Below are 14,891 nucleotides of genomic sequence, written 5' to 3'. Positions count from 1 at the left end.
ACGAAGAAAATAGAGCATCGAATATTCACATAATCTCATGATCTCTATCTTCATTACATTTTCTCTCCTTTCTCTCTTCCATCTCAGGGTGGCAATAAAGTTTAAAAAACGGTAAAACTCAATAAATTCTATTGTCAGGGAATTTCTAAGAAATTATGAGCAATTACTTTTTACCGCAAGAATCTTTAGTGAACATTTATTCTCTGATATATTTTTTCTTTGCTACGAAAGACTAAAAATACAAGAATATTAAAAAGAGTGAATTTTCTTTTCACGAACTGTACAATTTCTTGGCAAAAAATAATACAGTTATTTTTTCGACTTATTGTCGCCAACCGGACTGATATAAGAAACTAATAACGCTTTAGATAGTGTGAAGTGTGTGAGAAAACCACTTCATTCAGAATTGCCAAATATGTTTTACTTACGAACTGTTTTCTTTCTTATACAAACATATGAACCTGCAATAATTTTATTAGCTCATTTTACATTAAAATTGGTTGGAAGTTTTGATTTCGAACTGTGCGAATACACTGTTATTCCAAAAAAGACTGGATAATTATCTCTACTGACGTTGCCAGAACTGTATGTTAACTCAGTACAAATATCCTGTATTAACATTCGTCCACTTTATAGTAACATTTCATAAATTGCCTGACAATTCCTTGAATGATCTGAGAAATATCCCTTCTGACAACCCATGCCAAATGCAACGCGGAAAACGCTGCTAGTTCTCAAATTAGTGCATACTTATACTCTGTAGAAGTAACCCGTTATAAGTATTCGTGCTCCTTATTTCGCAGTTTTCTATATTTTAATTATGCGAACAGTGAGTTTGCATTTAATTTTTCGTTTCTAAAGTAAGAAAGAGATAAAACAAAGGATTGGAAGATTTTAAATAGTAGCGTAATATGAAGTCGCTACAGACACTTTCTCTTATACTACGTAACAAGCTGAAGTTACGTATAAAGCACCAATTACTAACTGTTATGCCACAATCTCTGCATGGAGCAATTAACAACATTAATAGGATAGATTACCAGCATTTGTTATAGTGGAATATCATTGTTGGAGCAGTGTATCATATGGAAGTCTTACTTGTCTTATCTCCACTTTCCGTCAAAATGAAATGAAATGAAATCTTTGAGTTTTACGTCCCACGGTTATGCCGGTTAGGCTAAAGGAGACGGTGATGATGAGTGATGAATGAAATGGTGGAATGAAGGAAGTGGGAGGAAACGGGAGAACCCCGATAAAACCCACGCACACGGTGTTTGTCCACCACAAAGTTCACTTGGCGGGGGCTGGGATCGAACCCGGGACCCCAAGCACCAGAGGTGAACGCTCTACCACTGAGCCCCACTTTCCGTCAAAGTAATCATTACAGTGTTGTGGGTTTTTAGTAGTGAAGTGTGAGAAAGACATATCTTAATAAGGGTATAACAGTTAAGTGTTTTCATACCTCTATCAATGCATATATCGCATGTGGATTGTGAAGTTACTTACAAGTTAACATAAAAGGCCTATTTCGTTTTGAGAAAATTATCTAGTAACTACACCATATTCAGATAGTATTTCTGTTTTCTTTCTTATAGATGTTGTCATTCACACTATCGCGTACGTGTAATATATGAGCTCTTCTGTGGAGAAAAGTTGAGTTTTATCGTCTCCATTCGTACATAATTCTCTTGCATGTGTCATAGAATCAAAGTATTATATTTCTAAACCACTAAGGGTATGTTTCAATTGTGTGCTGCTTTAATAGCGAAGCCCCCCGATCAAACAGTGGTCCCAAGTCTATAATCGCCTCTGTTGCTTGAAGGCTACTCAGTGTTTACATCCGTTGTGCTGTGCAATTACATTATTCTTTTTGCATGTTGACGATATGTTAAATCTTTCATAGCAACAGGTGGGTACAGAACAGCTTCTGTCACGGGTAGGAATCTGACTACATTCCTCGCAGATGGTTGCAAGATTTTATAAACATTTAAAATAAAAACTCGAAGATTATTTTATTTTATTTTTTATTTTTTTTTTAACTTCAAATTTAAAAATTTATCTGCCTTTTCTACTAATGATGTGTAACAAACTTACGTTCTGTAGTAGTGCGTTTGTCTTTTGCTTTTGCTTGTGCAGTGGAATACTATATTGGTGAATTATCCACAAAATGCAAATGGATCTACAATCCAATGATAAATTCATTTTCGTTGCACTCAAATTTCAACCTTTGTTTCCATTTTATTTCCACTAGTTTAAATTTTATCAGAGTTTCCCGTTCTGCATTAACTGAAGGTAGCTAACCACGCAAATGAAAGGATTTTGAAATACGGCTGATCGTATTTTAACTTCTTTTTGTTTTCATTGTTACGTATTTTAATTCGCAGTAATTTATATCAGGAGTGCTTATGAGTTTACGAAAACTGCTGGTAAAGTTACATATCAGCGTATCCATTAGGTCAATACTTAGTGAATAGTTGGACTAATTTAATCGGAATTTTGAGCTTTATATATGGAATACGTCTATAGATACCAAAGCGTTCTTTCTAGTTTATACTTATAATGCAATATTTATTAATTACTATACATTTATAGGTGTATATTTAATCTATTTCCATAAGTAGTTGTACATTTGTTATATAAGGAAATGTTGAATTTCTTGCTTTCTGCAGGAATTTCTGTTAAGAAAGTGTTCTGTAATTTCATAATAAAATACGTTAAATTTTGTTTTTATATTATTCATTGTTCTAGTTGAATAGAGAAAAACATATTACTTATTTGTCATCGTTGTCATATTTTCTTGGTATTGTTTTTCCATGAAAATGGGAAAATCTGTGTGGCTAAGTATATGAGAGGAAAAATTTCAAAGAATGATCTGGTAAACCGGGAAAAGTCAGGAAATTCTTTTCCGGATTTTTCTTTTTTTCATACCCTGTTGTCCTCTGTTTCTCCATCTTTCTCTGTTTCCCTCGTTCTCTTTCTTTCTTTTTTCTTTCTGCCTCATTTTCTCTTTTCCTCTCTCTTATATCTTCCTCCTTTGTTCTTTCTTTGTCTTTTTTCTTTGTCCCTTTCTTCTTTCTCTCTGCCTCTTTTTCATTCTGTTCTTCTTGTTTCTCTTCCTCTTTTTCTGTTTTTGTATTATTTTTATTTTAATAGAAGGGGTTACTGTTTCGATCTTATAAAGTGTGGTGGACAATCGACTTCTTAATTTTTGTCTTTCATCACAGTAACCTTGCATTCCACCAAAAAGTGTTATATTTGTTAAACCCCTTTCCGTATTCCTTTCGTGGTAGAATAACCCGAATTCGTCCAGTAAATGAAATGCTCTTATGCTCGTATTCTGAATAGTGAACCATCCTTTATCCCCTCCCTCCCCAAATACCAAATTTGAGCCCCTTTGGTCCAGCGGTTCGCAGGAAATACACAATAATAAAGATTTTCTCATCCTCTCCCAACTCCATTTGAAGTATCATTCGTGAATATGCCGAAATAAAAGTATCGGTATGAAGTAGTTCTGAGATGGTCATATTCGTGCTGCAGTTGCAAGTATAAATTCTGCATTGCAAAATTTTTATGTAATTCAAGAGTAGAAAATATAAATGATGTTACCCGTATGCGGAAAAAGAACGCTACAATTATAATGTTTACTCCATAGGATGGTGATCCAGATAGAGCAAACATTATATTATATAGTTGTAAATAGGACGTTTGCTCGAGCGTTGACGATGAAACAAGTTATCCGAAGAAAGCTCCTTTCAACGTCAACTACACAAAAGCAAAAATTTTACCTACAACTTTTAGAGACATAAAAAAAAAATTAGCATTATGTTTTTGAAAATTAACAAATTACACAAATAATGAGTAAAAAGTAAATTTTGCACCATGCACTTAAACGAATCACCACGAGGCGTGAGGGGATGACATGCACAATTGCAGAAGATACTTGTCAATTGATTTGATAATTTAATTATATTGAAATACTTACAAGTCCCAATATTATAGTATGGGATATTATTGTGATGTTTACATGTTGATGGATTTCTAATACTCTGATATCAATGGATAATTATATAACTGTTGAAGTATATGTCGCAGCTAGAAAATCATGATGTTGAGTAATGAGTCCTTTTGCGCCGAATAGTTTGTTTCCCGCTAAATTTTTTTAGCTTTCGCTGTTCGCGTGGGTTTTACGCGTTAAATGACGTAAGAGCAGACAGAGCTGTGATTGGCTGAAGAAGTGTTGATTAAGGTTACTTCGCTTACATGCATCCGATGAGTGGGAACACACATACACATAAAACGTTGTCTGCTAGTATATGCTAGTCCTTTTAAATTAAAAAGAGAATTAAACTGCTTGAGCTGCATACAGCCAAAATAATGAATAAATGAGTTTATGACACAATCGATAACAGGGGCCTACTGTGTAACGCGTTATTTTATTATAAGAAACCATAGTGACCAATCCTGAATTTCACTTCGTAATTAAACGATTACACTGCAAACTTAGTCTTATTTCCATAGAAACACATTTTAGATTCTGGACGTCATTCTTAAAATGATATTACATTATTATTAAATCGAATTTTTATTGTTGTACCCAATTTTGAAATGCTTTGTTTCAATCTGACGTAGATGATTTAATTCATATCTAGATATAGTATCAAAAAATAAATAAATAAAATAATTTTGAAGAAAGAAAAAAAAAACCTACTCATGATGTTTTCCTTCTAGGCCATAGTTGTTTGTTTCACAAAACTAAACTGAATCGGTGCCTGAAGAGTAGTGTGGCCATCACCACCATTCATACCCCAACCCAATCCATTTAGAATAACCATAATGACTTTGGAAGGGTTAACTCAAATTTTGATCAGACGAAGTCTATCAAATGTTTATGATACTCGTTTTCTTCTGGACTGTTAAATTTTGTTGCATCTGACTGTTCACGAAATTTCAGTGTGTTCATTCCAAGATCTTGCTGAAGCGACACCCAGTGTCGAAACCTTTGAGTTTTTGTTCAGTGGAATAATATCATTAAGCTTATTTATGGCACATCAACATGAAAGAAACATCAGTTAACTGTATATAAAAGAATGTAATGTTATTTAGTTTGACCCCCCCCCCCAAAAAAAAAAAAACTTCAGATATTTGCACATCTTTTATTTCAACTTCACATTTATTAAACAATAACACTCCTTTCTTTCATAAGGAGTCATCTCAAAGAGCGAAAGAAAAAAAAATAGAAATGAAAGTGAAAAAGGAAGAAATTCTCATTGTTATTCCTACCTACAGTATACATTTGAGGTCTAACTCCGTATTCCGTTGAGCATGCTAAACTCATATCTCCATTTGATAAGCAAGCAACAACAAAATATTATTCTTATTCTTATAATGATCAACTCATGGCTTCAACATATTTATCATAATACTAAACACATTCCCTTTACATAGGAAAAGAAGCCTTATATTTTTATTTCATTTTACTCAATATTTATTCAGTTATCTGACGACAGGGCTCGTAGCGAGTCACTTTTTTTTTTTAACTAAAAGTTACTTTTTTTTTTTTAAGTTGGTCACTAAAAGTTACTTTTTTTCAAATTTGTCACTAGAGGTTACTTTTTTGGGAGGTAAAGTGACTTTTTCGTGTGATTTATGTTTTGCATTGGCAGTTCTCTAAGAAAAATATTATAAAAATAAATGGAAAAAGGCAGAAACTTGTTACATATTACTCTTCTGAAAACTTCAGTACTTGTTGCCACATGTGAAACAGTCAGCTTTATTCTCATTTCAGCTTCTATTCTTTCTAAAGCACAGTGGATGGTTGTCGGATGCTTAAGCTCTCAAGGTGTGGTTGAGAACTCTTCTGTGTCTATTCTTCCTTCTATCATAATAATCTTTTAGTTTTCTCTCATAATAGTTAACACTCCGCACAACGTTGTGTGTGTGTGTGTGTGTGTGTGTGTGCGTGTGCGTGTGCGTGTGCGTTTGTGTGATTCATCATGTTCGTCTTGTGTTATGCTTCTTGTATGTTCTTCTTAAAAGTAGGTGATGAATGCTATCAATGCTAAATTAAACATAATGTCTGGGCTGAAGAAATTCGGAAATAGGCCAGAGCTGGTTCCTCTTAGCTTCTTACATCTGCTAAGTCTGCTTACCGTAAATACAAAGCATATTTAGAAAACCTAAAGAAGGAGGAAGCTCAAAGAAAAAATATGAATCAAAACAACAAACAAAGAAAGAGGTGATGGAGAAATTGACAAAGGAAAAAGGTGCATGATGAGATTTTGGTCACTTTTTCGTGTCCTTTTGGTCACTTTTCAACTATTTACGAGAGACCAGACCACTATGAGCCCTGACCAAAATAATCATAATTCTAATGAAAAACAATTTAAATATCTATAAATATAAACAATAGGTTCTATGTTTACCTTTGAGTTCACATTAGGCCTAAAGTTAAGCAAGCAAAAGTAATCTATAAATTTCTTCCTGAATCAGTAACAAATAATTTTGGAACTTAAAACAATTTGGTTATTAACTATAATCGCGATAATGAATAATTTATCTCATTTTATCGTATTGTAATTCCTTAGGCCTAGCACCATAAACATAAAGTGAGTGCAAAGCACATCATCTGATTTGTCATGTTACTACATTATTTACATTATGTATATTTTAATATTTTTTGTCGATACTGAGCCACAATAGGGTGATCAAAAGTAGTGTGTATCATAATCAAAACAACCCACCACAATACAATACCGATACAAAGTACAAGGAGTACTGCAGTGTTATATCTAATGTTACCGATAGTGGAAAACGTAGTATCGTAAGAACTGTAACTCGACTACATCACTTGACGTGCAGTCAGCTTAGTTTTAGCAACAGCAATGCTTTTCTTTCGAGAACTGCAGCTCGCATAAAACGAATCAAGTTATGGTTGATTTCTGTAGCTAAAAGTACTCTTCTCCTATAGGGGTACAAACTGAACCGAAAATTTTGTGTTGGGAGGGAGATCTAAGAACGCCTTTATTCCTCGTTTAAACATATTATAATTCCTATTTTTCTGGTCTTATAGGATTGCTATGGTGTTCCTTATATACCGGAAGGTCAGTGGCTGTGTCGAAGGTGTTTGCAGTCTCCATCTCGTGCAGTGGATTGTGTTCTTTGTCCAAACAACGGAGGAGCTTTTAAACAGACAGACAGAGGTCAGTGGGCACACGTAGTCTGTGCCCTCTGGATACCAGAAGTGAGATTTGCTAACACGGTAAGCTACTATATACAGTTACTTATTGTTTAATGAACTGATGTGTTGGGTTGCATTCTTTGAACGTGGCGTAAGTCGTTCTTACAGAGTATATAGTGTAAGAAATAATAGAATATTTAATAATAAAATACTAATCTTGAACTCACTTAGGTACCCGAATCAAAGGACTTTTTTTTTTTTTCATGTTGATTCATGGACTTAACAATAACGGTAATTTTTTTGTCTGTAGATAAACCATTATTATACTTCGTTGACACCAAACACCATTCTGAATTTACTTAAAAAAAGAAAAAGATTCAGTTTGATCATCTACGAATAAGTTAATAATACTGATGCCTAATTGAGCTTAAGATTATTATTATTAAATATGCATCCCATCAGTTCATTAAGTAATCAAATATTTCCTGTAGTTTTTATCAGAGGACTGATACTATTAAAATTTTAAAATAAATTCTTAGTCCTCGAATGTCGGAACAAATTTTCGTACTCTAAAGTCGGATGCCAACTACTTTGTGCTTCATGTGTAGCAAGCAATAGTAATTTGTGCTTTTGTTTGTTTATTCAGTTTTTTTTTTTTCGAATATATACAGGATATGAGAAAGTTTGAGATATATCTATGAAGAATATGAGATGAAAATAAATGTAAAATACGAAAGCAATCGTGATTGAAACAGAAATAAAATGAAATGAAATCTGAGTTTTACGTCCCACGGTTATGCCGGCTAGGCGAAAGGAGACGGTGAAGATGAGAAATGAATGAAATGATGGAATGAAGAAAGTGGAAGGAAACGGGAAAACCGCGAGGAAACCCACGCACACGGTGTTTGTCCACCACAAAGTTCACTAGGCGGAGCAGGGTTTGAACCCGGAACCCCATGCACCAGAGGTGAACGCTCTACCACTGAGCCACCGCGGTCCCCGTGATTGAAACAGATGGCAATGGATCAACTATAGAAGTAGGAAAGAAGAAACTAGAAAAAAATTAATTAGTTTGAAGTTTTAGTCACTTTTCAGCATTAAGGCTACATGAGACATAAATCAACACAGTAAAGTACCACTAAAAGTATATTTACTCCCTACTACTGAGAATCAAACGCTGGTCTTTCAGCTGGAGGCTGAAGCTCTTGTCTACTGATCACAAGGAAGAGGAAGAACTGATATACGAAAGTGAAATAAGGTGAATGATAGAAATGGTAGTAGTAGTATTTAGAAAGAAATAGAGCCTGTTATATTGATCGTTGAGGAAAGAGGGAACGGAAAAGTTCAATCGAATCTTTTATTTAAAGGAGTTCCTCAAACTGTGGTCCTCGATGTCTGTTCTTGTGGTCTTTTAAATTGAATGTTAGTTTTAAAAAAAATCAAGATAACGTATAACACATTATAGTTGAGAATCTCAAACCGGTATGGATTATACAAATTCTAATAGCTTATAGGATGTAGTTCTATAAAATACTAGCAGATTGGCCGTTCTTCGCACGAGAAGAATTCGTTTCATTTTCAATATGAAGGACAATAGGGCTGAATTCGGATTTAAACGGCATCGGAAGTGTCACTGTTTGTCTCAGCGACCCTTCCGGTTACTCGAACTTCCTGTCGAGTCACATTTTCACCCACAGTTTATTATTCCAATTTGCTTATTTATCTGTTTTTAATTGCTTTTCTAACCGTTTCGTTTCTCTAAATGCGTTGTTGTTTCTGTGTTCCAGGTATTTCTAGAACCCATAGACAGTATTGAAACAATACCTCCTGCTCGTTGGAAATTAACATGCTACATTTGTAAGCAAAGAGGTGTCGGAGCATGCATTCAGTGTCACAAGACGAATTGCTATGCTGGTGAGTTCATCATTTGACCTAGCGGATAGGAATTATAGCTTAGTTTTATGGAACGGAATGTAATACCTAATGTAACAGCACAATTGTGAGTTATCCAGAAAGACAATTTGTGTATGAGGCTGCTAGATTATATTTAATTCTATCGTCATGCAAACATTAATTCTCTTAAGAAAATCAAGTACAGTAAATATTTTGGTGAACATTTGTGGTATGGCACATGACTTGATTTTATGTGCATCTTTCAACCTGTTTTCTTTTTCTTTGTCACACACTGATAAGGAGCCATTTTGGCGTGCAACTTAATTTTTTTTCTCTTCTTTCAGTTTGTACTATGAATTATAGTAAAATATGTAGTTTTAGTGAAAATATACTAGTTAACGTTGTATTCCATTCCAGCTTTCCATGTAACCTGTGCTCAGCAGGCAGGTCTTTATATGAAGATGGATACGGTGCGAGAGTCAACGAGTGGAGAAATGTCAGTAGTTGTGCAGAAAACAGCATATTGTGATCTTCATACACCATCAGATGCTGAAGCTGTAAGTATTTTTAGTTTTCCAGTAAGACTAGATTTGAAAACTGAAGTTTCAATTATTATTATTTTTTTTTTTTTTCCTAAATGTGCTTTTCTACCAGTGCAGTTAAAAGCGGAAGACAAGGTTGCGACGTGGCATTGTCGTTTTCCTAACTCATAAGGCGAACTGAATAGCTTGAGATTAGAAAATTTTCGGGCTTTTAATAGATGATAGAAAGTGACGGTGTCACATTTTACTGCGTCAGCAAAATGGTTCTTTCTAGTCAAATAGCACGCTCAGGCTTATGTTAAGAGTCTCCAGAGATAACTTTAGTTCCTCTTAACTTTTATAGACTTTTTATAACAATTAATTTTTTTTGGAAAAATACTGTATAGCTCATGAACGTTGACGTATCTTCTATTCACCATGGATGAGTGAAGCGTGACTTGCTTCTGGCGCCATTTGTTTCCAGTGGGTTTAAAAAGAAGTGCCACATGATGTGGAACTTATAACAGTTATATGTTCTTTTGATCTATAAGCTTTTTAACGAAACACAGAATTGTAACTTTGGTCTAAATTTCCGAAACTTTTTTTTTTTTTTTAAATAAGTACAGCAAAGATAAAGAAGAGTATTACATGAAAATAAATGTGAATTATATTCCGGCCTATGCTTTCTTTGCGTAGCAGCCGTATTGTTCAGAACTGGAATTGACAGAATTACTTTGCCTTGTCCATTGTATACAACTTCCATCTCCCTGGAGGATGTTGTCTTTCAGTTGTGGCTCGGAACGTCGAGTGAATCGTGTTGAGTTATTGTTAAGCGTAACAAGATCGTATCAGAAGTAATCTGTGTACTCTGTTTCTGTCAGAAAAAAAAAAAAAATGTTGAGGGATATAAAAAACAGAATTACTTGAAATTGGTTATTAAAATAAAATACATACAGATAATACCGTTATTTATTAGTGTATAGATTCAAAATAGTGGTATTAGTTAGTGCAGACTTCGTATGTTTTTCCGAATACTTGTTCGAAAGTGTATATTCTAGCTCATTCAACGAACGTCAGGGTCACTAATTAAAGACTAGGTTATATATATATATATATGCTGCTTTTTATAGTGCATTGCACCACTAGTATTATAAAAATTGCGAGGGGCATTCAATAAGTTATCTACCTAGACAGGAAGGGAGGGGCGGAGCATAAATGTGAAGGCATCCCAAGGCCACTGTGGATAGCTCCGCTGCTCAATTTGAGGTCAGTCGGAGTAAGGCAATGACCGTGAGCAGGGTGTTTGTGTTACGCCGCGAATAATGGATTTGCAGAAGTTGGAGCACCGCTTGGGACGAAACGTGGATCCATCATTGGGATCCTGAGAGCAAGCAGTGGAAACGCCACGATTCCCCATCCCCTAAAAAGTTCCACACATAGCCGTCTGTTCCAACATGCTGTTTTCCAATGGTTTACAGGCAATGACAAAAAACTGTATTTTCTCTGGGATTTCTTCTATTTTCACGGTTGGTAAGTAGAATTTTAAAATTCTATTTTCACGGTTGGTAAGACAAAAAACCCGCTACCCGCTTTCCGAAAAAAATTTTGTATCGCTTCTGTGTGCAACCGTTTTGTCGCAAAAAATTCGAGAAATTGTAAAATTTTCAAAAATCGCCATTTTTGGGCGCCATTTTCTCGAAAACACCATCTTTTAAAATTCTGAAATTTTGTCAGATGGTTTAACTTTACATGAATAATAAACACACCAAATACCATTCTCGACCAATGCTTCATGAATTAACTGCAGCCTTTTAAAGTTAGCGAAGTTTCGTTAACTTTGATGTCACAGTTAGCAACACTGGAAACAATGAAAATGCAATGATTTGATGATGTTTGTGGTTCACATTAATTAATGAAGAATAAAAGGTTTTCCTGGCTGTTTTTTTATTATTTTGATCAAAAAAGCTCTCTGAAATAGTAAAATGAGCCTCCCCCCTTCTTCGTTTTTTTAAAAACTAAGTAATCTGAGATGGGAATTACGATTACGAAACACACAAATTTTACGTTCACTTACTTGAAATGGTCTTCGGAAGCAAAATTTCACTGATTTTGTTTTTAACATGGACCAATCATTTGCTTGCTTGGTGTCTTCTTCGCTAATAGCAGTAGTACACTCACAACTCGTCCAGAGATGGTTCCAAGGAGTCGATCGCCCTCCCAGAAGAAACTTTATTTTATATATAAATAAAACCCATTCCAAAGTTTGGAGCTCTTAAAAGTAGCTCTAAGTAGCAGTATTACACCCCCCCCCCCTCCAGAAGTTCATCCTGGATCCGCCCCTGCGTAGCACATTGTAGATAATCACAAAACACTTATTTTCACTTCTCTTACGATCTTCTGGAAACCTGTACCCTGCTGAAAGTCTATGTGGAAACATAAACAGCTCTTCAACTGCACGTAATTCATGATTTATTCATAATTCTGCTACGCACCACTGGTTATCATAAGTATATGCAAGGGCGCCGATCCTGGGGGGACCGGACCCCCCAAAGCTGATGTGGGCCCCCTATTGTATTTATGAATATACAATATTTGGCATAATTTGGATGCAATTTGTCTTAAAATCCTCATATATATACCTTCTGCATCTGAATCTTCCCCCCCCCCCCCCCCCCCCATCTACAGACAAATCGGCGCCTTTGCGCATATGTATGTAACAAAAGTTCCTTTTTGCAGACTTCTTAAATCTACACTTTGAATTGCAGAAGCTCGATTTTGGGGAAAGCATGAAGTTAGTTTATGGTGATCCGTTACTGCCATAAAAACTTCGCCATTTTCCGAAAGCCAAAGGTGACTTCGTTGAATACCAGTTACCGGTCGCATACTTTCCCATTCTTGATTTTTTTTTTTTCTTTCTTCTTTCTTCCGGAAGTTGTCGAATTCAGTTCCAGGCAACAAAACGAGAGTAATACCCGGAGTTTGTACTTGCACTATACTCACGAATTCTGCGATTTTAATACTGTGTATCTGTTTTTGCCTAAGGTTATGCCGCGTTGCCACATTCTTTACAACCCCTCTCCCCCCCCCCCCCCAATACTGCCGCAGAGACCATAGCATGGCCAGTTTCACTGCAAAACCACTGCTTTATCGGACCTGTCTGCATCTCGAACATCTGAAAGCGATTTTTACAGTGGGATGCAGCACCATCATAAATCACTGACACGGTTTGCGAAATTGTAGACACTTATTTCCACGTGTTCGAACCTTTTTCTATAACTATATTTTCGCTCTTCTTCGAGTATTTTTAGAATCTTGTCTATGGCTATGAGTACATGAGCCGAATCGTGTGTTTTGTCGTCGCTTATTACAACAAAACTGTCAGTTGTTCCATTTTTTTTTTTTTTTTTTTTTTTTTTTTTTTTTTTTTTTTTTTTAACGAGATCATTGTTTTTTCATATGGCGTACATTCCACACTTATTCCTTTCATTCCAGGACATTCACTACATTCTTGAAGAAGACAGCTGTCATTTTCAGCGGATCATACTACTAAAGGAAATAGGTCACTTATGACAGCTTCAATACAGGTTGCACCTTTGATTTGTTGCAACGCAGTAGTAGATAACTTAAAATTTGCACAATACACACAAACACACACACTTCTCTAGCAGATTGCGGACTGACACACTTTAGTCGAATACTATAAAATTCCAAGTGACCCATTCTTATGCTGAGATTGTTCTGATTAAAAGAAAGTCCGTAAATTTCTTTGATGGAACGCGTAAGAAATTGTTTCGATTTTTTTTTTAAACTTTTTGTCCTTTTTCGATCACTAATGTCATCGCACTTAATTGAAACTTTGTCTGGATCATTCCAAGTCATCACTGAGGTAATAGTTCAGGCTTTTAATAGATCATCAGAATTTATTGGATGGCCATTTTAAGTAAACTTAAAATTTGTGTGTTTCGTAATCGTAATTTCCATTTGAGATTACTTCGGTTTAAGAAAACGGACGAGTAACGGGGAGGCTCATTTTACTATTCCAGAGAACTTTTTAGATCAAAATAATAAAAAAACAGTCAGGAAAACCTTTTATTCTTCATTTAATTAATGTGAACCACAAACATCATCAAATCATTGCATTTTTATTGTTTCCAGTGTTGCTAACTGTGACATCAAAGTTAACGAAACTTCGCTAACTTCAAATGGCTGTAGTTAATTCATGAAGCATTGGTCGAGAATGGTATTTGGTGTGTTTATTATTCATGTAAAGTTAAACCATCTGACAAAATTTCAGAATTTTAAAAGATGGTGTTTTCGAGAAAATGGCGCCCAAAAATGGCGATTTTTGAGAATTTTACAATTTCTCGAATTTTTTGCGACAAAACGGTTGCACACAAAAGCGATACAATTTTTTTTTTTCGGAAAGCGGGTAACTAGGTCTTACCAACCGTGAAAACAGAATTTTAAAATTCGAACCGGAAGTGCTCGAAAAAAATTCGCAAACTTCGACTTTTCAGATAAATTAACGTTCATTTGTTAATTTATGTACAAAAAGGTACGCATGCGCAAACCGAACTACAATAAAATATAGTTTATTTACATCCCTATGTACATACCACAACAAGAATTATAACTCTACCTGTCTCCATAGCTGAATGGTGGGGCTCCGAAGTTGACTATTTTCCGTGTCTTTTACAATTCATAAATTGTACTCTCCGTCTTTGATGGCCCATTACTTGGCGGGAAAATTTTTTTCGACAAAACAAAAAAATATGGGTCTCTTAAAAACATGTCTAGTTGCTATAAAAAAAAGTTTCAACAATATCTGAGATGGTGATGGTACATGCTTTGCCTGAATTGAGATGGAAGGCACCATATATATATATATATATAAGCCTTTTAATTTTCATTTCAAATTATTTAAATGATACGTAAATATTACGTTATTTACAGAGGCCTAGATTAAAAGACAAATGTGATGTGAAAGAAGAATCTCGCCAAAAGATGAAGAAAGCACGCAAAATTCTTGCGAAGAAGCGTTCTGCTGTGCCAATTATATCAATCCCTACGATACCACCGGAAAGGTATGTGAAATAAAAGCAAATATTATCACTTCTAAAATTTTTGTTTTTATATTTGTAGTAATATTACTGAACCTTTTAGATTTATAATACAAAGCAATATATTCTTATTAATTGATATAGAAGCTTGTTAATTATCAAATATATTGAATAGAAGGTATTTTTGTAAAACCTATAAATTCCTATTTATACAAGGGTTGGATTTTTAGTAATGGCAAA

At 34.8% G+C, this 14,891-nt stretch overlaps 1 protein-coding gene across 1 annotated transcript in view; it reads left to right on the top strand.

Annotated features, from left to right (window-relative positions):
• Positions 1–14,891, top strand: part of Br140 (bromodomain-containing protein 140) — a 109,239-nt gene that overhangs the window by 25,717 nt on the left and 68,631 nt on the right. Inside the window, exons 7-10 of the mRNA XM_081768223.1 lie at positions 7,070–7,258; positions 8,965–9,091; positions 9,488–9,627; positions 14,545–14,675. Of these exons, the coding sequence (XP_081624349.1) occupies positions 7,070–7,258; positions 8,965–9,091; positions 9,488–9,627; positions 14,545–14,675 (587 nt within the window). The remainder of the gene's footprint in view (positions 1–7,069; positions 7,259–8,964; positions 9,092–9,487; positions 9,628–14,544; positions 14,676–14,891) is intronic.

The sequence above is a fragment of the Thermobia domestica genome, chromosome 8, assembly GCF_964235325.1.
Source record: "Thermobia domestica chromosome 8, izTheDome1.hap1.1, whole genome shotgun sequence".
Classification (NCBI taxonomy): domain Eukaryota; kingdom Metazoa; phylum Arthropoda; class Insecta; order Zygentoma; family Lepismatidae; genus Thermobia; species Thermobia domestica.
Note: the sequence above shows the minus strand (reverse complement) of the source record. Positions and strands in the feature narration are given on the sequence as shown.